The sequence below is a fragment of the Echinops telfairi genome, unplaced genomic scaffold (genome assembly GCF_000313985.2).
Source record: "Echinops telfairi isolate 266 unplaced genomic scaffold, ASM31398v2 ScPeMD7_443;HRSCAF=831, whole genome shotgun sequence".
In the NCBI taxonomy this organism is placed as follows: Eukaryota; Metazoa; Chordata; class Mammalia; order Afrosoricida; family Tenrecidae; genus Echinops; species Echinops telfairi.
In genome coordinates, this window is record NW_022104341.1 from 59,794,488 (window position 1) to 59,818,923 (window position 24,436).

A 24,436-nucleotide genomic window follows, 5' to 3' on the forward strand; every position below is an offset into this window, starting at 1 on the left:
TTGGTGACGTCACTTCCAGCATCACAGCAACACACATGCCATGGCAGGTGGAAAATGGACAGACAAGTGGTGGAGAGCAACTCATACCTACCTCCCACATGGCGTTACAGATTTGTACATGTATGAGAGTCTCCCCGCTCCACTGATTCCTTCAAGGCAGGGACATTTTCTTCATTGTTCCTTTGTGTCAACACCCAGGCATTGCTCGTCACTGAGCACGAGGTCAGTAAATAGTTGACATTTTAAAATAAAATAACTCGCAGCATTATTCACAAGAGCTAAAAGTGGAAACAACCCTAACCAATGGCTGGAGTAGTGAATGGGAGTGCATCCCTACAACGGATTGTATTTGGCAGTAAAAAGAAATGAAGTACTGATTCATGTTGTAACATAAGATGATGCTTCAAAATATTACACTAAGTGAAAGAGAACGGGCACCAAACCCTGTGGGATATGATTCGATTTCTAGGAAATGTCCAGAAGAGGAAAATGCATAGAACAGAAAGCAGATTGGCGGTTCTAAGGGATGGGGACAGAGGTGGCTGCTAATCAGCATGAGACTTCCTTCTGAGGTGAAGAAAACCTTAAGGAGTTAGATGGTTTCAGGGCACTGTGAGTACACTAGACACCACGAACATGTACCCTGCAGAAAGAGAAGGCGCATGCTTCTCAAAACACAGGTGCTGGAAGTGCCCAGACTGCCAGGGTCATTAGGTCAAGGCTTTGAGCAAGGCACAACCTCTCAGAGCCTCAGTTTCCTCACCTATAAAAGGAGGGGTGGGATAAGCAACCTTGAGAGCATCTTTCTAGTTCTAACATCACAGGTCACTGAAGCTCAGAGTGGTTTGAAGAAAGGATTCAGAAAAACTGCCACCAGTGGCTCAGATGTGCTTTCCCAGGAAGAATCATACCTTAACCTTCAGCCATACCTTAGCCTGCAGCCGGCTCCCAATGGTTGACCTCAAATGATACATGGAAACAATCACATCTCCTTGCACAGTGATGCTTAAAGGAATGAAGATTTTCCCATCTTGCACACGATATTCTCTTTAAAGAGAGACCAAAGAAACTACATTTAGGAGAGTCCCACTTTGTGTCATCACATAGCCCCCCCACACACACACACACAACACATACACACAGGCCTAGCCCCCTGTGTGGCTCTGGTCAAGTGTTCTGGGTGCAAAGACCTGGACCTAGTACCACTCCCTATCTTGAGCAAAAGACCAGGGGTACAGCCAGGCCCCACTCAGTGAAACGCTGTTTCAGAAATGGCCTGGCATTGGTCTGAGGCCAGCAGCTCTCTCCATCTGACCTGCAATGTCTGACAGTTCACTGGTCCATCCTGGCATCAGGGTTGTGCCTTGAGCTGCTCATCACAATGTCAGCAGTTTGAACCCACCAGTTGCCCCACAGGAGAAACATGGGGCTGTCCACTCCTATAAAGATTTAAGGTCCCAAAACCCCAAAACATACATTCTACTCTGTCCTACAGGGTTGCCAGGAGTCAGAATTGACTCAATGACAGTAAGTTTTGTTTTATTTTACTTTACTTTACAGATCCTCATTTGCTTTAAATGCATTCAGCCCTGCTATATTTATCTTTTCCTGATTTACGGTTTATAGGGAAAGGACAGAGAGAAGACAAAAAAATGCAACTAAGGTAAGTATAAAAACAGCAACTTGAGAGTCCTGGATACCCATTCCCAAATTCAACCAACCCCCCAATAATTTCATTCTATGTTACCACCTCTCCAAACCTTTTTTCTCCATTCCTCTACCAATGTGGGGTTGTACCTACTCTTTTATTCTGAATTCAATGGCTTCTTAAGTTATATAATCCTGTTGCACCAGTTAGAAACCTCCTTCATCTCTGGGCCTTCCATTATCCTTACCAAATCCCATCACAGCTATCTTTCATAAACACCCTGGCTCCCACTATTGCCTCAGCCCTCATGATACTTCATTCTCGCCCTTCTTGAAAACTGGATTCTTTTTTTTTTAATTTTAATTAATCATTTTATTGGGAGCTCTTAGAGATATCATAACATGCCATCGTTCAATCACATCAAGCAGTAATGTACAATTGCTACCACAATCGGTTTCAAAACATTTTCTTTCTTCTTGAACTCCTTGTTATCAGCTCCCCTTTGTCCCCTCCCTCCCCTCCCCTACCCCCCAGGAACCCTTCTCCCCCATAATAGTTTTGAGGGTTGCTACTGGTTTTGTTTTGTTGTTTTTTTTTGCCATATCTTACACGATTCAATGTATATACTCACATACAAATCTATTGCTCATTCCCGTTGAGTGAGGTTATAAAGTCGTCAATGCTCTCAGTTCCCTATTTCCCACCTCCACCACCCCCACTTCTTCCCATACCCCCAGGGAACCATTACTCCTGTTACTGTTTCTGAAGGGTTATCTATCTTGGCGTTCATGTACTGAGTGATCATAAATATACAAGTGAAACTGGACTCAATTCTTTGTTTCCATCTTAAAAAGTAACCATAGCATCCTTTGGGTTAGCTGTACATTTCCAATATTGTGCTGGATGTTGTTGAATATATTTTTTTAGTACCAGTGATTTTCACCATGCACTCCTCATGAGACTATGTATGCTCCATCTTATAAAAGAATTGGACAGTTCACTAGGAGATATGAAGAAAAGCACGTGACTTACTTCATTCGTTCAAAATCTGTGCAGGTTGTGTATATTTTGGTTTCTCCGATCAATACGTCGCAGTAAGGCCGGCATCCATTTCTCTGTTTGTTAAAAAAGGGGATTGGGCTGACAGTGATCGACTTAATTGTGAGAGGCTTGAAATGAGGGCGGTAGGGTTTGTCCGCTAGTAGGTCACACATATAGCCCAGGTATCTGAAACAGAAGATTGTCCGTCTGTTTGGGGGTCTAATACACCAGGAAAAACCAGTGACCAATCTTTAGTATGAAGTTTGTTCTTTCAAATTATTATTTACTCTGCTAATTTCTCAGACATTTAACTGGCAAATGTACCAATAATTTAGGAAGGCCTTTGTCTGGTGATACTGCTGCACTTTCCCATGGAATTGGTAACTGAGTATTTATGAAATGAAGAGGTTGTGGGGGCTTTAGACTAGCGTAATGATTGACTATCTATTCCTGTTTGAGTTGGTGGATGAAATTTATCAGCTAAAAGCTGGTTGTGAACACATTTTGGAAATTTGGCATCTTAGAAGTGCTTTTAATTCAGAGAAATAAGGCGACACAATTTAACTAAGATGTAATTTAACAGGAAAGAAAATCAAAGTTGTCCAAAATGGCCTTGTCTTTCTTATTATTATTAAATACTTTTATTTGGGGGCTCTTACATCTCATCATAATCCATACATCTACCCATTGTGTCAAGCACAATTGTACATATGTTGCCATCATCATTTTCAAAGCATTTTCTTTCTACTTGAGCCCTTGGTATCAGCTCATTTTCTCCCTCCCTCCCTCATGAACCCTTGATAAGTTATAGATAATAGATTATTATGTTCATATCTTACATCATCCTCTGTCACCCTTCACCCACTTTTCTGTTGTTTGTCCCCCTGGGAGGAGTTTATATGTTGATCCTTTTTTCCGCCCACCTTCCCCTTATCCTCCTGGTATCTCTATTTAAACCCCTCAGGGCTTAAATAGTGTCTTTTGAAAGCCACCTGTCAGATTTTCTTTTATAATCTATTTCCTTGTTTCTATGTCAACAGAAGCATTTTTCACACTCCTTGTTGCCTATATACTTCTACATTTCCCTCTTCTTTGGTAACTATGTGCCTAAATATAGCCTGAGATTGCTTGTATTCCCATAAATACTGACAAAGCGAAACAGAACAGGACTGGTTTGGGAGACTGTGATCTGAGATCATGTCCAGGAGGTATTGTAAGACCTAGAAAATGTTGCAACCTGCCTGGGTCTCAGTGTCCTCATCTGTACAGTGAAAGAGGTGGACAGCAGTATTCTTTGAAGGCTCTTGTTTGAAGATGGCCAGTGCTAAAAGGGGGCCACTTAGCTGTGTGGCATCAAATGTCCTAATCTGATTAGGTTCTTGCCATAGTTCAGGATAGTGGCAGATGACAAAATAAAATAACACATCATGACAGCACATTAAGAGGAGGAAGGTGAACTGCACATGATACCATTTAGACCATGTTTGAGCCTAACTCTGCATCTAGCTTACTCTACCTCCTGTGTGATGGTGACAGTCCGATGCCTGGCCGCTTTGCATACAGCAGTCGAACAGCTGGGCCAGGAGAAGAGTAGAGATTACAGAAAATGAACATAGCGCCAACCAAAATTGATGATGCCGCCCGTCCATCCTGCCAAAAGAAATGCACAAACTCATTAGGAACACAATTCACTTAGCTACTGCCCACTGAGACTATGTACACGAGCTATGAAAAGTAGGGGTGCAGGGAAAGGAATCTGAGAAATCGCTTAACCAGGGTGCTTTAAGTTCACTGGGAAATAAGAATTTAAATCACAAAGCAGAAAGTAAAGACATTCTAAGGGTCAAATGGACTCTCTACTAACTAGAGAAACCCAGCAATATAAATAGTATCCTTTGGGAAGCTCTTTCCCCATTATTTACGTTATTTCTGGAACTACGATCTTCAAAGTAACTTTGAACTTGGAGCAGCAGAACTCATCAGTTGAGGCTTTTTGGTTTTAGGACTAGAGGTAAAAAGCTTACAGGTTAGGTAAATGCTGCTTTTTAAAGGATATACTATGTATGTATTTCTCCCCAACCATGTACATAGGGGTTCATTTGAAGAAGCTTCACCTGACTCCACCTTCATCAAATATACAAGTACATCCAGCAATATTCCTGACAGGTGGTCATTCAGTCTCTTCTAGAATACTGTAAGTGACAGGCTGCCTATAGCTACTGGAAGTTATCCGTTCCACTGCACATTTCTCCTTATTCTGAGGACGCTGTGTTTGTCCCTCCAGAGCTTACTCCCAATGATCCTTTCTCCCTTCTGATCAGAACAAAGGCTCAATTCTCCCTCATTCGATATTTCATACCAACAGACATCAACTGGAGTGCTTCCGAGCCAAGTGTGCATTTTTAAAACAACCACCGCAGTGTGCAGCGAGGTGTGACATGCAACATGTCAGAGGTATTCTGACATAACCAGAGAGAGTATCACCTCCTCTCAACTGAACATTATGCTTCTATTAACAGAACCCTAAGTCAAACTACCTCAAATTCAGGCTAAGTGACCCCATGCATTTTTACTGATCTTTCAATCAACAGGAATCCTTAGCTCTTTTTCAGGTGAAGGCTGAGTTCTGAAGGACAGATACAAGGTCCAGAGGAGTAGTTGGGGAAGGAAATCCAGGAAGTCACTTGTTAACAACGGACCAGTCTCCCTGGGAATTGCTGTGCAGTGCACTTAATCCATTGGTACACTTGGAGGGCACCGTGTCTTTTTATTTCATTTTTGCTCAAACACAAATAGTGTGTTTACAGGCTATGTCAACATTGTCATGTCAATTGTATGCAGACAGAGTTTGAGGAATTGTTGCTTTACCTGTGTGCCCACAGCTCTTGTTTTGACCTCTTTGATATTTGACACTTTTTAAATTAATAAATCATTTTATTGGGGGCTCTTACAGCTCTAAAAACAATCCATACATTAATTCTATCAAGCACACTTGTACATATGCTGCCATCATCATTTTCAAAACATTTTCTATTTGGCACTTTTATAATACTTAGTGAGCTAGGTACGTATCTACTTCTCCCACTAGTAATTCAACGTGAAGGCCTAATATAAACTCTTCCTTCATTTTTACATCCTTCACATCATCTATCTCCTAAGGGGCTCAAGATATGATTATCGGACTCAAATGTCTCCCACCCACCTTAGGCTAGCTTCTCTGACCAAATTAAACCATCCAACGACCACCAATAGAAAGATTACTCACCAAACAGTGTACGACACAGACATTTTTGGGATTCTGTAGTAGCCAGTTATACATATTCCGACACACAGCAAAGAGGTTGTGCAAACTGGGGGCCTGCCTAATGGGCCAACTGCATTCTGAGACCTAAGGGAATAGAGCAAAAGGAAATGAATCCTCCATGCCACTCCCTCTCCGTAAGAAGGTATCACACCAAACAAGCCCTCCTGAAGCCGACACTGCACCTTCAGTTCACACAAGCAGGAAGAGCTGAGAGCAATGTCCAGTCACACAAAGATGTTTCATACAGCCAGTATTTAATGAAAAGATTCTGTTCCTGTGAGTGTATGAAAACATATTCAAAATGTATTTTAAATTAAGCTGCACCATGTAGAGTACACATCTGGATTTTTTAAATCCTCTAAGGTTACATAAAGTTTAATTCCTATTAACTATAAAATATTTTGACCAGCCTACAAGATATTTAATTATAGGATTATTTTATAAATCCTGCATTCGCTCTAATTCTACCTCAGCTTTAGAGGTAACAAGAAACATGCTGCACAGAGAGTTAATGCAGGTTTGCCTGGGCTCTCGTTTCTTCTTCCTTTAGTGGCGGGCCTGCCATGGGGGCTGGGGGCCGTCCACAGCCACTCAATTCACACACTTCTCATGCAGTATATTACAGAGTATGGACCATGTTTCAAGGGTGTTGCTTGGCTCTGATGTGCACAGTGATGTGAGAGGCGTTAATATGAGATAACTGAATCCCAGAGGGGGCTTTGTCCCTAGATATACTGCCGATCAGTGCGAGCCAGCTCTTCCGAGCACAGGTCCTGTCGCTGTGTGACAGCAGCACAGGGCTTAAATGATCCTCTGCTTCTACGTACTAGGCAGGAGCCTTTGTTGATGAGTTATTAATTAATTTAAACTAAAACTATATACACAAGTTTGGACTTGAGAAAATGGTATGCCTTTTCTAAGAGTTTCTTCATAAAATACAGCAATTTATACCTACTTACCAAGCAACATTTCAAGTACTCAATGACAACGAACTAAAAGGGCTATGCACACAGAGTTCTCAATAAATGTTAACTATTATTATTAATTCTGAGTCAGCATCAATTGGATGGCAGTGGTTTGGTTTTAGGTTTGTTATTATTACTAAATGGCTACCAAAGCCAGGATCACTAGAGTTGGCTATGCTTAGGGAAAAAATGAATGAAATCCAGTATGGCAAGAGTGAACAACTGAGGGGCATATCATACAAGGTACTGCATCTTGTAAGGAGCTCCGAGAAGCATTTAAGAAAGAGGGCAACTCTCAGGTCTGCATTTTCCAAAGCTCTCTCAAGCTCCAGGACGGAGATTGGATACTCAGTCAGAGGGACCAGTTAGGAGCTGCTAGGAGTCTAAGTAAAGGAATCATGAGATACAAAAGTCCAAGCTCAATGGCCATGAGGTACAAGATGCACAATGGCAGTTTACATAGGCTGCTCAGACAGAAAGGCTTACTTGTCTTTGTACCCAGGTCACTAAGATTTGGAACTGACTAGATGGCAATGGCAGTGGGTTTACTGGTCCATTCACATCATTTGATGCTTTTATCCATAATCACAAGGTTAAGCCACATGCAGGGTTTTTGCTTTAGTTCTCTCACAGATTTTCTGACTAACCTTAAGTTAGCTATTAACTGCTCAGAGCCTCACGTTTCTGTGTGCAAAGCGCAAATCAGCATTATGTGATTGTTGTGAGGTTTAAGTGGCACAATGCAAACATACTAAATGCTATCTTTACTTTCCATTTGTATTCTGATTAACTCCTTATCTCTACCCCCCACTTGTCTGTCAGTTTGTAGAACTGTGATGGTCCTTGGGTATTGCTGTGATGCTGGAAGCTATGTGTGTTAGTCCGGGTAGACCAAAGAAACAAATTAATAGACACTCGTGTGTATAAGCGTTTTATATAAAGGGTAATTGTACATGAAGAAAGCATCCCAACCCAGTCCAGTCCAAGCCCATAAGTCCGATATTCGCCCATATGTCTGATACCAATCTATGAAGTCCTCTTTTGATTCATGAAACACATGCAATGATGCTGAATGCAGGAAGATCACAGGCCAATGGGATGGAAGTCTTCTGGGTCAGTAGTGTTGTACGCATATCAGTGCTGGCAGGGGTCTCCACATGGGTTCTCCAGCACCCAGGGCTGTATCGGGGTAGGTTCATGTGGCTTTTCCAGCTCAGGGCACTAGTGTAGTTCCATGTGTTTTGCCAGCTGCAATGTCTCCCAGGGAGTGAGCAGGGAGAGAGAGGTGTCTCTCGCCTCCGAGGAGGAAATAGCGGATTTCCCAGAATTCCCAGGAGAAGGCCAGGCCTACACAGAGGCCTCCTTGACTATGATCTGATTGACAGACTAGACCCCACCCCTTCACTCTTAATCCTCTCAAGCCCCAAACTGACACCAGATGATGCCACTACCACACTATGTGACTGGTATTTCCAATAGCAGCAGGGTCACCCAAAGCGAATAGGTTTTAGCCAAACTTCCAGGCTAAGAGCAGAGTGTGAAGAAGGAATAGGCTGTCCACTTCTATGGAACTGGCCACCGAAAACCGTGTGGGGAGGAGTGGAGCCTTGTCTGAAACAGAACCTCTCATGAACAGCAGCAGAACGTTGTCGGGGAGACTGCCAGAAGACGAGCCCCTCAGGCCAGAAAGCACACAGAAACAATATCCACGAGCTTCCTTCTCTCCCCTCTGGACACTGTGTTTCACGAGGAGCAAGAGGGTGGCATATTCGTTTCTGCACCAGGGCCCGATGTTCGTGGGTCACATGTGCTCAACAGGGTACGTCTTTCTTTCTGATACATTTTGTCAATATGCACACTGTCCTGAGCAAGTTACAGGGGATCAATGTCAGTGTTGTTTTTTGGTGACAAGAGTATGAAAGTCTAAGAAATTTGTTTTCCCAATCAATAACTTTTTAACTAACTTAAAAAAAATCATTTTATTAGGGGCTCGTACAACTCTTATCACAATCCATCCATCCATCCATTGTGTCAAGCACGTTTGTACATTCATTGCCCTCATCATTCTCAAAACATTTGCTCTCCACTTAAGCCCCTGGCATCAGCTCCTCATTTTTCCCCTCCCTCTCCGCTCCCCCTCCCTCCCTCCCTCATGAACCCTCGATAATTTATAAATTATTATTTTGTCATCTGTTTGCAATTCTCCACATGCCAATGTAAATTTGCTTAATGATCCTCAGCGAAAAGTTGGCTAAACTGTCCTCAGCACAATAGACTAATAGCACCAGAATCATTAAATCAATCAAGTAAATAATATTAATTTAAAGCACTCCATAATTACATATTTACTTGATATATAATTACACACCACTAAGCAAACATGCAATTAGAACTTTTTTAAAGGCATGTGCTCTGTCTAAAAGGGGAAGAAGAAAAAAAAACATTAAAAAAATAAAGAGAAGAAATTCAATCACAGTAAGCTATTTTTGTAGCTCTCCGGGGTTCACTACTCTGTGTCCTACACATGCTGCTCAGTACGTGGCATTCACCCTGCCATCTCCATTCTCTCGGAATGCCTCCTGCCGTCTGGGCATCAGAGAGTACCATATGTATTACAAGGCCGCCGTGGTAGCACCCATTGGGACGGAGGCTACGGCATAACCTGGACTGGATGTCAATCGATTTGTATCTCTTCATCACCCCAGCACCGGATCATCTGCATGGCAGAAGCATTCCACTTGCTGAAGCACTATAGCACAAGGGACGCCAGAGATCCGACTCAAGTCCCATGCCTCAGTACTTAGGAATTTGGGACACTGTTTCTGGAAGACAGGAATCTTTCAGTCAATTGTCTATTTGACATGTGTTGTCAATGTTAAACAGACACTTACTGAATTCGTACTCAAAGCCAGACTTGGGTATTAAATGTATTTCTTACAACACACCTACAGAAGTCTTCTAAAAGTACTTGCGAGATAAATATTCTTATTGTCATCCTTCCTTTCAACAGCAGGAAACAGACACAGAAGAGGTGAGGTGACATGTGCAAGAAGGAGCAGTATTTAAGATGTGAATCTGGAGTTGTTGTTTTTATGTTTAAAATCTCCATATGATAAGCGAATTTCACCTCAAGAAAATAACAATGAAAAAAATCGGTGTTATTTGCATAAGCATGCTGTCTGATGACTGATTATTAACAATCATAAAAAGGCAAGAATTCCATCTTACATCTGTGTAGTGGTGATATGGCTTCAGGCCATGCTGTCTTTTACCAAGGTTGAGACATTCATTTCATGCAAGGCCACAGAAGTAGAGCGTGAGGAATTGCCTGTGCAGTCCCTGGTTCCCCGGCTCAAAGGCCAGTGAATGTTTTTCTACTCCCATTTTCCTGTCGTGACACTGACGCCGGGTGCTGGAAGCAGAGACAAAAACACTGGGGCCAAGTCCCTGTGCACAGCTAACCTCCCTCCCCATCCACGAAATCAAATCAGAAGCATCAGGGTGCTACAGCACCCTGGCGAACAGTGGAGAGGAAGTGGAAAGGGGAAAAAGTTCACCTCACGCAACCCTGAGCTCATCAAGAAATCCAAGATGACACTATCATTTCCACAAATCAAGCTTTTATGAAAATGGGACAATTCTGTAAGATTCCATGGTTTGGAGAGAATCAACATCATGAACGATACTAAAAGGCCCAGTTGGGCCACAGATATTTCCTCAAAAGAATGGAAATCAGGAATTCAAACAGAAACCTGACAACAACCAAAAAGCATCAGCACCATCCACAACAGCGGGAAGGTGTGCACAACCTGAATGTGCACACAGAAGACTGGCTAAATAACGGTGGTACAGGCATCCGAGGGACTACTGCACAAAGGGAGATGAAGTCCTGAACTATGTAAACTGCGATGAAACACGGTGCTGAGTGAAATAAAGACACATATTATATATGTATAGACTGTAGCCACTTACATAAAATAGACAAATGTGTAGCGACCAAAGCCGATCAGTGGCTACTAGTTGTAGGGAGAAGGATTGGGGAAGTTACTACTTAGAGAGCACTGAGTTTTGGTTAATGGTAGAATAATTGAGAAAAGGATTGTGATAATGGTTTCACAGAAAAATGAATGTAATCAATGGCATTGAATTACACATGTAAAAATGGAACAGGCAAATGTTTTGTCATGTGTGTCTACACATACATGTCTGTCTGTCTGTCTGCTGATGTGGGGAGGAGAAAGGAGTAAGAGCTTGCAGAGATGTGCTGCTGCTGTAAACTGCCATACGTTGGCTCGCGTCTACTGCGAGCCCAGTCAGTCTTGCACCACTCCCACGACCGGTTAAGGATCAGATTGCTACGCAGCACAGCTTTTCCAAGCAGTTCAGCAGGCTTTTCCTCTGTGTCGAGTGCAGTTGGAGCCTTCACGGATAGAGAGGTGAGAGCGGGCAGCGAGGTACAGTCGTGAAGGCTGAATCCACCGGGAAGGTCAGACTGCCACCACTGACCAACCACTGCCCACAAGGGCACATGTGCCCAAACGGGGCCTGGGGGATTAAAATGAAAACTAAGATGTTGGGACTTGAGATACAAGGGCTGTAGAAGTCAGGTCAGAAGGTCCAGTTACATTCTGCCAAGTTCTGGAACTGTCCCGGGAAGGGCTATCAATGTACTACTATGCTGTGTTTTAAAGGACAGAACCGGAAAAGTTTGTGGCATGAGGAAATGACTGCCTTAGAGAAGTTCGGTTAACAGTAAAGGGGTGGAGCTTGGACCGGTGTGGTGGTTACACAAACTCGGTTCAACTTGAGGGTATTAGGAGTGACGGGGTGGGGTCTAGCCTGTCAATCAGGTCACAGTCTGATGATGCCCCCTGGGGGGCAAGGCCTTCTCATAAGGGCTCTGGGAACTTTCTCTCTCTCTCTGTCTTTGACTTCCTGTTGATAAGCCATGGGGAGACTTGCTGAGTGAGACCTGTAAGAGCTCTCTTTCTCTGCTTCACCTTCCTGTTGAAGAGCCACACTCAGAGAGCTGTAGGAGCCACGTGGAGACCCGTACAAGTGCTGAGATGCTTCCACCACTACTGCATCCACAAGACTTTTCACTCCCCGGCCTGTAATCTTCCTGCATTGGGCATCACTGCATGTTCTGCATGAGTCTAAAGAGGAATTTATAGACTAGTATCAGACATATGGGCTAATATTGGACTTATGGACTTGATCTGGACTGGGCTGGGATGTTTTCTCAATATACAATTGCTATTGAATACAATATACAATTTTAATATAAAGCTCTCTCTTACATATATGAGTGTCCCTAGATTTGTTTCTCTAGTCGACCCAGCCTAACATAGCTGGTGTGGTGGACTTACTACAAGAGAAGGAGCAGCTCATGCAAAGAGGTTGTGTGTATTGTGTTTGCATACACCACACACGTAAGCACTTTTTGGTAGACTCAAGCGCGCATGCACACACTCCTGATTAGACCATGGGCTGTCTGGACAATGAAGATAGTGGAAGATGACGCTAAAGAGGCAAGCAGAAGCTAGATAATGAAGGTCCTCCTAAATCACACTCGGCGGTTTGGTGGACAAGATAGCCCCATTCCTTTCACTATATAATTCTTACTCATACTTTAACACCCCCACCCCACCCCCCGCTGTCACTGTGGTCCCCTTTCACTCGTCTCCTTGGTGAGGACTCTAAGTATTACTGGTGTTTGTCTTCAGAATGCCCTGAGTTCTTTCTTAGGCTAGGTCTTAGTGCTTTAAGAACAAGAACCAAGTGTTTATGCTGTATCTACATTGTCTAATAATTCCTGGCACATCAATCCCTTTGAGGAATGTTCATTAGCAATACCAGGCACTGTTCCAGGCAGCAAACAAAACAAACAAGTTCCCTGCTCTCCCAGAACAAGTGAGAGCAGCCCTGGGAAGATGCTCAATTCTAGTTTCCTTTGGAAAGAATAAGTCAGGTCAAGACATCTCTAGTTACATAATGTTGCTGTTACTGAAGTCTGCAGTCTTTCATCTGTATCAGCAAGTGCATCAAGCCCTCCTCACTTGCACCAAGTGAGGTAATATCATCTGTGCATCGGCACATGGAAGGCTGTTAATACGCCATCCTCCAATCCTGATGCCACACTCTTCACATCCTCCAGCTTCCCTGGCTAGTTGCTCAGCTTAGAATGAATAAGTGTGCTGAGAGGCTACACCCGTGTCTCGTACCTTTCCTGATTTTAAACCACTCTGTCTTCCCTTGCTCTGTTCACACAATTGCTTCTTGGTCCAAGTAGAAGTTCCCCACGAACACAACGAAATGTTTTGGAATGCCCATTATTCTCAGTATTCTCCATAGTTTGTTATGATCTACACAGGCAAATAAATGCCTTTGCATAGTCCATAAAACACAAGGGAACATCTTTCATCTTTTCTAGTATTCTCTGCTTTCAGCCAAGATCTATTTGTCATCAGTAATGATATCCCTTGTTCCATGTCCTCTTCCCAATCAGGCCAGGCCCTCTGACAGCTCCCTGTGAATGTAGTGCTGCAAGCATTGTTGGATGATCTTCAGCAACATTCTACGTAAGTGATAGTAATGACATTGTTCTATAATTTGTGCATTCTGTAGGGTGACCTTTCTTTGGAATGGGTATAAATACAAATGTCTTCTAGTTAGTTCGCCAAGTAGCTGTTTTCCCAATTTCCTAGCACAGGTGAGTGTTTCCAGTGCTTCATCAGCTTATTGAAACACTTCCATTGACATTCCACCAATTCTTGGAGCCTTGTTTTCAGCTAGTATTTCAGTGCATCCTGGACTTCTTCCTTCATTACATTGGTTCTTGTTCAAATGCTACTTCTTGAAATGAATGAATGTCGACTAGTTAGTTCTTTTCGGTAGTGACTCGTGTGTTCTGTCCATCTTCTTTGGATGGTTCCTGCATCATTCAATATTTTGTCCATAGAATCTTTCACTATTGTAACTCAAAACTTGAATTTTTCTTGAGTTCCTTCAGTCTAAGAAATGCTGAGTGCATTCTTCCCCTTTTGTTTTCTAACTCTAGATCTTTGCACATTTTATTGTAATATTTGACTTTTGTCTTCTCAAGCCATTACATTTTTTCTGTTCAGTTCTTTTATGTCATCATTTCTCCCATTTGGCTTTAGAGTCTCTACTTTGATCTTTTCTTCACTCTTGTCTTTTTTAATTATCTTTTTCCTTCTTGGTGAATCATGTTCTTGATGTCCTCCCACAGATCATCAGGTCTCTGTCAGTACTATTGTTGAGACCTTCTCGAAATGTGGGTGGGGCACACTCAGCGGTGCATTTTGGATCTCATGGACTTATTAGCATTTTCTTCAGCTTGTCAATGCCAACTACAGGGCAGGAGAGGATCACCCCTGTGTTTCTGAGACTAACTCATTACAGGAGTGGTGGTTCAAACTGCAGACCTTGTGTAACACAACTCAAAGCATAACTACTATGCTAGGGCTCCTGAACTTACATCAATTGATGAGCTGTTCCACACTCAGCCCCTGGCCTTGTTTTAGCTGCTGATATTGAGCTTCTCCATTGTCTGTTCCCACAGATGTAGCAAATTTTATTTCTTCCATCTGGAGAAGTCTGTGTGTATAGTCACCTTTTGTGTTGTTGAAAAAAGCAATTGCTATGAACAAGCAACAATCAATCTCTACTTTGTTCCTATCATGAAGACCATATTTTCCAACCACTCTTTCTTTCTCTTGGTTTCCAATTTTTGCCTTCTAAGGGCCAATAACTATCAGTGCAGCTTGATGGCATGTTTGACAAAAGTCAGACTGAAGACCTTGGTAGAACTCTTCAATATCTGCTCACTAGGTTGGATGAGTGGTGCATAAGCTTGAATACTAGTTGTATTGATTAGAAGTCCTTATACGGGGCTGGACATTACCCTATGACAGACAGCATCGTACTTGAAGACAGACCTTGAAATTCCCTTTTTGGCAATGAATGCACTCTATTCTTCTTGATTTTCCCCCCCATTTCTGGCATAATAAACTGTGCAATTTTCTGATCAAAATGGCCAATATCAGTCCATTTCAGCTCATGAACACCTAGAATATCAATCTTTATGTGTTATTTCATTTTTAAAAACTTTCAATTTTCCTAGATTCATACTTCATATATTCCAAGTTCCAACTATTAATTGATGTATGCAGCCATTTCTTCTCATTGTGCGTCATGTCCATGAGCAAAGGAAGGTCCTGTGGGCTCTACATCCCAGTCACATGGTCGACTGACTTTGAGGAGCAGACACTCCGCAGTCTTATTCTGAGCACCTTCCAACCGAGGCGCTCCTCCTCAGACACCGTCTCCGCCATGGCCTGCTAACGGAAGCTCATGCGGTTTTCACCACTATCTTTGAATGACGTGCATAGGGTTGCTAGTGGCTAATTTCTCTGAGGTGAACAGCTTATCCCTTCTTCATAGTCTGTTCTTAGTCTGGAAGCTCTGCTGAAACTGGTTCAATTTAGGTGACTCGGCTGGTGTTTAAAATATCAGTGACACAGCTTCCAGCATCACAGCAACACACAAGCCACCACGGTATGACAAACTGACAGACATGTTGTGGAGTTAGTTACACATAGAGTCTGTTAATTTAAAGATATCATTAGGGGATAATGATAGCATTTTGTTGTAAGTTGGTTCAGATGTACATTGACTAACTCTTTTTTTAATTGTTCTTAGTTTTCATTATTATTGCCTTTAATTATCAGAACATTTATAAATCTGATCTTTATCTTTTGGGGCTGAAGACATTACATCTGAGAATGATAACATCAGCAAATCACTGGCTGCAACCTTGTAAAAAAGTTCTTGCAAAGATAGAATGTAAAGATAATGGCATATCCCACAAACTCCTTGCAGTCCTCATATCCCTCATAACACATATCACTAAGGGCAGGAAGGGCAAAAACAAAGAGCAATATGCCACAGGGCAGGGATTACCTTTGTTATCCATGTGTGGGACTGCGTCTCTCACGGTATTACATTCGTATTCAGTGTTAGGGGGAAATGTTCCAGACTATCGTAGCTCTTTCAAAATCAATTAAGATTTCTATGAAATATTACGCAGAATATTCCCTGATCCTGCATTTATGAAAATTGACTGAGTCTTCACACAAGAAAAATCAATTCAAAAGAAGTTGTATACTACTTAGACACACAATACCTGCCAGGTTTCTGTTTGATATTAATTCGCTTGCTCTGAATTAGGTAATGGATGGAATGGGAGTCAGATAGCTTATTACAGGAGGGTTTAAAGAGCTGCATTTAACAGCTTCATCGCAACAGCAATTTAGACCAAATGGATCCAGAAGATTTACATCCATTCCCAAAGGATGGTCCCCTGGGGGGCAGCAGCAGCAGCACCTGGAAGCTTGGTCACTTCTTGCCCCACCGTTGTCCTACTGAATCAGAGACCTTGGGGCAGGAACCTAACAATCCATCTTTAACAAACTCCCCAAGGGATTCTGATGAACACTAAAATTTGAGAACCACTGGGTACATCTTGCCTTTTGGGGAACGCTCTGAAGGAACCACAGAAGACATATTACACAGAGCATTAGAGTGTGAAGGGGTCCTGGAAAGCACAGAGAACAACCTTCCTGTGGTCGATACAGATAAGGAAAATGATGCCCAGGGATTATCAGTGGCAACTAGGGTTTAAAGCAAAATGTAGTCCGGTATCCAAGGCATTAAACTGAGATCCTAGACACTAGGCATGGGCACCTACTACCAGATTCATATTTGAAAGCAAGTTTCACTTTTAATTTAAAGGGTCTCTTTGTAGAACTTTCTATATTTTTATAGACTTGGATGTCTATTATTGAAGATTCTCTTGGGAGAGAAAAAGTCTTACTTCTGTGAATAAATCAATAATTTTGTGACCAGAAACATCAGACTCAACTCAGATTCAAACCTGACTGTTTCTCATAGTTCCACAGCCAGCCTGAAACCAGGAATAACGCGTTCTCTGTCTAGCACAGAAAGCTCCACCACGTGGTACTCCAGCCTCTTCAATAACACTTTCAGCCTAGGGCAGCGGTAACAACACAAGTCTTAATAGTTGTGTGGTCGCGGGCAAGTTACCTTATCGGTCTGTGCCTCCTTTTCTTCACCTACTTTAGGGAACTGATGAGAGAATTAAATCAGATGCTGTATATAAAGTTCTTGCCACAATGTAAATGCTCTACAAACAAGAGAAGGCTTCAGAAAGTTCCCAGTCAACTGGAACTGAAAGATCATGGAACTTTTCCATGAACTTTTTGACGCCCCCTTGTATTGGATGCTGTTCCCACTAGTAAAGTAGTAATAGTAGTAGAGTAGTAACTAGTAGTAGTAGTTGTAACAGGAAACCTACAGGATGAACACTACTGACGAGAGAGGCAAGGCGCTCTGGTGACACAGTGGGGTCTTGCGTTGGGCTGCTAACCTCAAGGTCAAAGGGACAAACTCAGCAGCCTTGGGAGACAAATGAGGGTCTCTGCTGCCTTAAAGATTTACAGTCTTACGAGGAGAAGGGACCATCTACCCTGTGGAGGCCCATGGAAGCGGACTTGGCAGGCAGCTTGGCATCATGCAGGGGTTCACCAGAAGGACTTCCCATAGAGGCCCCGCTGAGTGCACTGAACTCTGCCTGGAAGCGGCCTGCACCCTTGGACTGAGGACTGGGGTACTTGTATGGGAGAGGAAGCAGAGAGTGGCCGCTCCAGGAATGTGGAAGTGGCAGTTACTGGACCTTGGGGGAAAACCCCGGCTCAGTGGGTGCCCAATGGAAAGGGACCCACCATCATCAAATATGTAGTACCTCAATGTCCACCCTGCAGTGACACACAGGCTGTGATCTGTTGAGCAGGGATCTGCACTTAGAAGAACTGATGCAGGAAGGTCCCCCATGGCATCTATCCCCCTACTAGGGGGTCAACAGTGCCCAATCGAAGGAGAGAACAAACTGTGCAGGGCAAAAACTTGTGAGTTGAGGCTCGAGGTGGAATGGTACTCGTAGAGACTCCTCACACTGACAGTGTCTGAAGTGCTGGGTCCTGGGGAAATACGATGATAACAGTGCAGTCGACGGATACCCCAGTGGGTGACTGGCAATGCTGTACTTCTTTATACATGCGGGTTTCTGCTTTCCTCCTGGTAGCTCACTTTTCCCCCTTTAATTTCTTTGTGTGTGTGCTGGATCGAACTCGATACTCGGCAGTTGACCTCCCAACAGACACGACCTGAATTTGTTCTGGGTGTAAATATCTCTTACTGGTTCCATGACAGAAATTTCTTCCCAGCCTTTTAAAATTTGATGGGGGTCTTTTCTCTCTTACACATTATTTATATTTTTGTCTTTATATTATTATTCTTTTATCCTTACTACCTTATTTTGATTTTGTTTTTTATTGTTTCTGTTGAGCCTCTCAGTTTGTGATGCACAGAAGGAGTGGATGCACAGTGATACTAACTGACACAAGGGTTTATAGGGGAGGTAAGGGTAGGGGGTGAGTGAAAGGGAGGGTAAGGAAAATTGGGAGTAAATAATGAAGGTGGGAGAGGTAGGGAACACTAGAACTGATTGTGATTGTACAACTCATTTTACAGGTCATTTAAGTACGGGGCAGGGGCGGAAATGTTCTAAAATTGATGTGGTAATGATTGTAAATTTTTCTTGATATGATTTAATGATTTGGACTGTTGAATTGTATGATACGTAACTTATGTGCCAATAAAGCTGTTGGAAAAATGATCTACAGGCTTGGAAACTCACAGCAACAACCCTACTCTCTTCTGTAGGGTCTCAATGAGTCGGAATCGATTCAATGTCGTGAGTTTGAGGGTTGTTTTTTAAATAAAAAAGGCACTTGAGTTATACTCAATTTACTTGGCCCTTCCAGCCATAATCCCTTACGTGGAATATTATATTTCTGGATTCCATACACCTATGGTTATCATCCCATTTTTTAGGGCATTATCTGCTAACACACAGGAATAGGATGAGCTTCAGGTTCTCACTTTAGCAGAGGGTGGAAATGGGGCCACACTCTTTGATTAATGCTTCTCTTGGTTACTGTTACCTATAATGGATTTAAGGAATTATATGTTACAGCTGAGAGGAGAAAGAAAACTGTTTCTGGAGTGGCCTGGGAAAAGGCCTGGCTAATTAAGATTAGTAGTCGGCCAATGCCTCCTGGAACATCTTGCCAAGAAGCCCAGGGTAATATATGCATAAAAAAGATACAGAATATTTGGGGGGAATTTGATTATACCATGTAACTCCCACTAAACAACTTTTCTCTGCATGGGTCTGATAAGATGGTGGGGAAAGACACTGATAGGATTCGACTGTAAGTAACTGTGAACAGGATTCCCTGCAATGCCATCCTGATGCATACAAAATGTGCCCACTGAGCAGCAGGGGGTATGGTCTCATCACCGGCAAGAATCAGGAATGGGGCATGTCCTCCGGCCTAGCATCTGGCTTACTCATGCCTGACCTTAGGATTTGGGACTGAACCATTGCATGAGACATGTGCAAACTTTCATGAGTTCTGTGGGACACAGCGGTTTGCAGAATGCAGAGATAAAGAGAAGTGGGAAGAGTGATGGGAAAATGGAGCCCACTATCATCTTATAAGAGTTGGGCTTTCGGGGCTTTTTCAATCTCCAACTCCTTGGGACGCAACCCAAACTCACGCCATCGAGTCAACGCCGGCTCACAGTGACCCTGTGAGTTCCCGCGCTATCACCGTCTCCGGGAGTAGAAAGCCCCATCTTTCTCCAGCAGAGCGTATAGTGCTTTTGGACTGTGGGCCTGGCAGATCTCAGCCCAATTTGTAAGCTATGCCACAAGAGCTAGTTTGGCATTAATTCTTACAAAAGAAATAATTATCATAGCACTTTTACTGAATGTCCAAAATATTATTTCCACTAACACTGGCAATGTGTGTCTGTACTGATTTATGTATATCACCTATAGATTTAGCTACACCTTGATGCTCAACTAACAATAAGGAAGAGCCCTGGTGATTTAGTGGTAACATTTTCCCACCTTCTATGTAACAGACCTTGGTTCAATTCCTAGCCAAAGCATGGCATGTGCAGTCAGTCCCCTCCACCCCCACCCTCATATGCAGGAGAGTCTTGCAAGTTGCTATGGTGCTGAACCGACTAAGATAGCGGTGCTTCCAGACTCAACACAGACTAGGAAGAAGGGCCTGGATATTCGCTTCCAAACATTCGCCAAGGAAAACCTCATGGATCACAGTGGTCTGATCTGCAGTGCATCCTGGGGAAGGTGCCGGCGCAGGCATCATCTCCTTCCACTGGGCATATAGTCTTCTCAAGTCCAGAGCTGACCTGAGGAGAGCTCACCACAGTAACAGCTACAAAGGCGTACTAGTGATGCACAAAAGAGCAGCCACGTGTCGTGCCTAGCAGTTCAGCCTCTCACTTGAATGTCACAGGCGATATGAGCTGTGCCTCACAAAGGATTGTAGCCCCAAATTAGTGTTGTCACACTTTATTGAGACACACTTTGCTGAATATATCTTCAAGGCAAACCAGCCTAGTAAATATTATGTGGATAGAAGTGTCCAGAGTTTATAGCGTTTTAGCTTCATGTCCCTAAGGTTTTAGAGATAACTCTTAAGTTTGAAAATGCCCTGTGAGGTCTTCAAAACTGGAATCAAAGGCCTTAACTTCCTTACCCTGCTGTGAAACTTGGCAGTCCGGTAAGACTTGGGTGACAGATTGTACACTGTGTAGTGGTCAAGATGTCTGGAATCCAAAAAGCTTCGAATGTCATCAACCTGATTCCTGAATCCTATGTCAACATTATCCAGAGGAAAGGACATCACTAGGAGGGGTCACAGAAAGAAAGAAAGGGTTGAGTGGGTCTGCTGTCACTATGAGCATCAATGTAAATAATTATTTAATAAATATGAGAAACTTACCAATAATTCTTGAGGTAACATAAGTAAAGTCTAAATCTCCCTTCGTGTAGCTAAAACAAACAAACAAAAAAAGGCAGAGAAGGGCATTCATTATCATGATCCAAATATGTCAAAAGTTATCCCCTGTACATTGTGACCCATGACACCTGTGCTCACGGACACATGACACCCGTGCTCATGGACCCATGACACCTGTGCTCATGAGGCATATTTGACTCCCCTGAGAGAAAAGGTCAGCCCTCCTCCTTAGAACGGCAAACCCTCCACCCCCGCCCACCCCCTCCACCCCCCCACCCCCCCGGGTATATTCCAATGTCCTCTTTAGATGTTGCTTCAGAAACAAGACCAACTCTCAGAATAGAAAATTTTGCTTATTTATTAACACATCTTTCCATTCTCTCTATCTACATAGCAATCTCCCAGAAGTGTGAGCAGCAAAGGAGCAGAGGAAGAAGTGAATGAGAAAGAACGAGGGACACCCTCTTGCTCCCTACCAGACCTAGATGGCAACTGAAGGTAAGGGATCATTTCCCCTTCCAGTAAAGATTGAAACGTGGATTGATACATGGGGCTTGACATTGGATTTTTGACTCAAGATTGCTAAAAAAATTACCTAGAATTTCCTAATACCTATAATAATGAACTCATATGGCTTGTTTGCCAGAATTTTCATGTAGTATAAGGGGAGAGAGGTTGCCTTCTCTTAAAGAAATGTCAAAAGAGTAGTAGGATATGAAACAATTCATTGGGATGGCTTCTTCTGCTTGATTGTTTGTTGTTTCACTTAGCCCTTACAACTGTCAAAAGAGACAAATCTTTATCAGAGAATGAAAGGAAAGCTCAGAGGGGCGAATGAGCTTGGTTAATAAAAGTAGGCATCACCCTGTTGTCGTTCTTGTGTGTCCTCATATTGATTTTGACTTGCGGGTATCAGATTACAATCCAGGATGTATGATTGTAGAGCCAGTGATGGCAACCACTACACTCCAATTTACCAAGGGTTGAGTGGAGGTGCTGCTGGTAAGCTTTGGGTGGCTAACCAGATCATGGTCAGTGATTCATACCTACCAATCACTGTGAGGGAGAAAGATGCAGCTCTCTGCTCCTACACAAAGTTACAGTCTCTAAGCCCTACATAGGGTTGCTATGAGTCAGAAGTGACTTGAAGGCAGTGGGTTTTGGGGGGTTTTTTTGGTCTCTTTGGGTTTTTAGTTCTCCTTGCTGTACTTGTAGCTTTTAAAGGTTCCAACTTTATGGCTTTGATGACATGCTGAAGCCACCAGATGCACGGTCATAGCTTCCATGTAATTTTATCACTTGGAGCCAGACACGTGGCTGAAGGTAACCAGATGTTTCACCTTAATTATGAAGACAGAACATACCTGGCAACAGATTGTATAACTCTAGAAGACGTGTCTTTGAGGGTGTCTTTCAAGTTGTCCTTCAGATTACTAAAGAGCCTCCCTGCGCCTCCTTTTACCATGTCAAAGAGACCGCCTCCATAGCTGGGCTCCATGTCTGGAGACGAGGCACCTGTCGATGAAAAACAGAAAAGGAGGTCAGATGGCACATACCACCACAATGCCAATCCTTCTTCCTTCCTAAAGTGCTGTGCAGACCATCCTTAGAAGTCCTGGATGAATATTCCTGGAAGGTACAGCCTGCTCTCAGAACTAGCAACGCTTGGGTCACAGCAGTGCTCAAGTCCTGAGTCCCAGGAGCAAAAACTGTCAGAGTGGTACCATCCAATAACGCAGCCACCCTATTGGCAAGGTCAGCAGTTCAATGCTACCAGTGGCTCCGAGGGAGAAAGGTGAGGCTTTGTACTCCCATGAAGATGTACATGTCTGAAACCCACAAGGCAGTTCTACTCAGTCCTATGGAGTAGCCATGGGTCAGAATCCACTCACTGGCACTGAGTTTGGTTTTGGAGTTTTGAGCCATGGGTGTCAAGGGAGTTCTTGAAATGCTGTCAATCTGAATGGAGACACACTGGAAGTATGAAATACACACTAGATTCCAACGATTTAGTGCAAGTCTTTGAAACTGAGTATAAGAGAACTCAATCATTTTCTACATCGATTATATGTTGAAATGAAAATGCTGTTAGATATATTTAGTTTAATAAGTTATGTTGTTACAATTTTGAATTGCATGTGTGGACTGCATCATACTTCTCTGGCACAGTGCTGTGCTAGAGGGACTGAGGAGGGGCAGCAGAGGGATAATCTGCCCCCTAATCTGAAACGAGCTGCATTAGCAGACCCTCAGATTATTAGTCAGTTTCCATCACGGACATCTTCGGAAGGACCTTCCAAGAGCTGTAAGGTCTGAAGATGTATGGATGTTCATGGTTATTTGTCAAGTCAAGTTCTCCCTCCTTAACCAGAAACAAACAAACACCACCCAAGCCCACTGCCCCTGAGTTAATTCCAGCTCCTAGTGACCCTGGGGGACAAAGCAGAACTGCACCATAGTGTTTCCAAGGCTGAAACCTCTACAGAAGCAGACGGCCCCTTCCGTCTCCTACAAAGCACTGCTGATAGACTTGAACTGCTGACCTTTCAGTTCGCGGCCAAGTGCTTAACCACTGCATCACGGGGACTCTTCATGACAGCATCATAAAGGTGAACTTTCTGGGGCCTGGTGTTTCGGAGAAGCCATGTGACTAGCTCCAGTTCAGGGTTTCTCAACCATGGCTCTGCTAACATATTGGACCTGATACTTCCTTGTTGGGGTGGGGGGGGTCATAGTGAGGGGAGATGCTGTTTAGCAACCTTCCTAACCTGTACCCATAGATACTAGTAGCATGTCCCATCCCCTCCGCTCAGGTTGTAGTGGCCAAAAATATAGCTGGATATTGTTACTGTCACCTGGGGAGCAACATCACCCTCAGTATAAACCACAGCGCGAGTCTGTGATATGCAGATGGAAGTGTTGTTGTGTGCCACTTCCAGGCCAGAGTATTTAATCAGGAGCCAACGATTCTCCCAGCTTGCTGGCTCCCTCTCGCTCTCTTTCTCCCACGGAAACCAGAGAGGACCGAGATGGAGGCCACTCTGCCTGGGGCTCCTGGGTCCTGGAGTGAGGACCTATGGCACAGAGATCCCAGCTGACCTGTGATGAATACGCAGCATGCATAACGTTTAATTCTTACTATTTATCTGAAGCTATCAATATTTGGGGAATTGTAGCTCCCGTAGCAAAACCAGATCTAGAAAGATTGATACAGGAAGGAAGGAAGGATCTGTGAAGAGAAGGCTAATATTAAAGACGGCCTCGTTGTCCAGACCATTACAACTGCTCTCACCTGGGCTTCTTACTGCCCCTAGCTACGTCACCTTGGGATGCTACAGTCTTTCTAAGCCTCCGCCTTCCTGTCAAGCAAATGGATATAAAAAATAATGCCTGCCTCATAGAAAAAGATTAAGTGAGTTTATGTAGAGCTTTTACCATAGCACCCAATATATTTAGAGATCAATAGAGGGTAGCT

General features: G+C 43.3%; 1 protein-coding gene across 5 annotated transcripts in view; it reads right to left on the reverse strand.

Annotated features, from left to right (window-relative positions):
• The window catches only part of DNAJC6 (DnaJ heat shock protein family (Hsp40) member C6), a 188,463-nt gene that overhangs the window by 31,075 nt on the left and 132,952 nt on the right, over positions 1-24,436 (reverse strand). For all 5 annotated transcript variants that reach the window (XM_045291831.1, XM_045291834.1, XM_045291830.1 and 2 more), the window contains exons 2-8: positions 22,326-22,476; positions 20,944-20,993; positions 20,698-20,846; positions 5,955-6,077; positions 4,206-4,339; positions 2,681-2,875; positions 930-1,047 (exon numbers count right to left, since the gene is read on the reverse strand). In XM_045291831.1, the coding sequence (XP_045147766.1) occupies positions 930-1,047; positions 2,681-2,875; positions 4,206-4,339; positions 5,955-6,077; positions 20,698-20,846; positions 20,944-20,993; positions 22,326-22,459 (903 nt within the window). In that variant the 5' untranslated portion in view covers positions 22,460-22,476. The remainder of the gene's footprint in view (positions 1-929; positions 1,048-2,680; positions 2,876-4,205; positions 4,340-5,954; positions 6,078-20,697; positions 20,847-20,943; positions 20,994-22,325; positions 22,477-24,436) is intronic.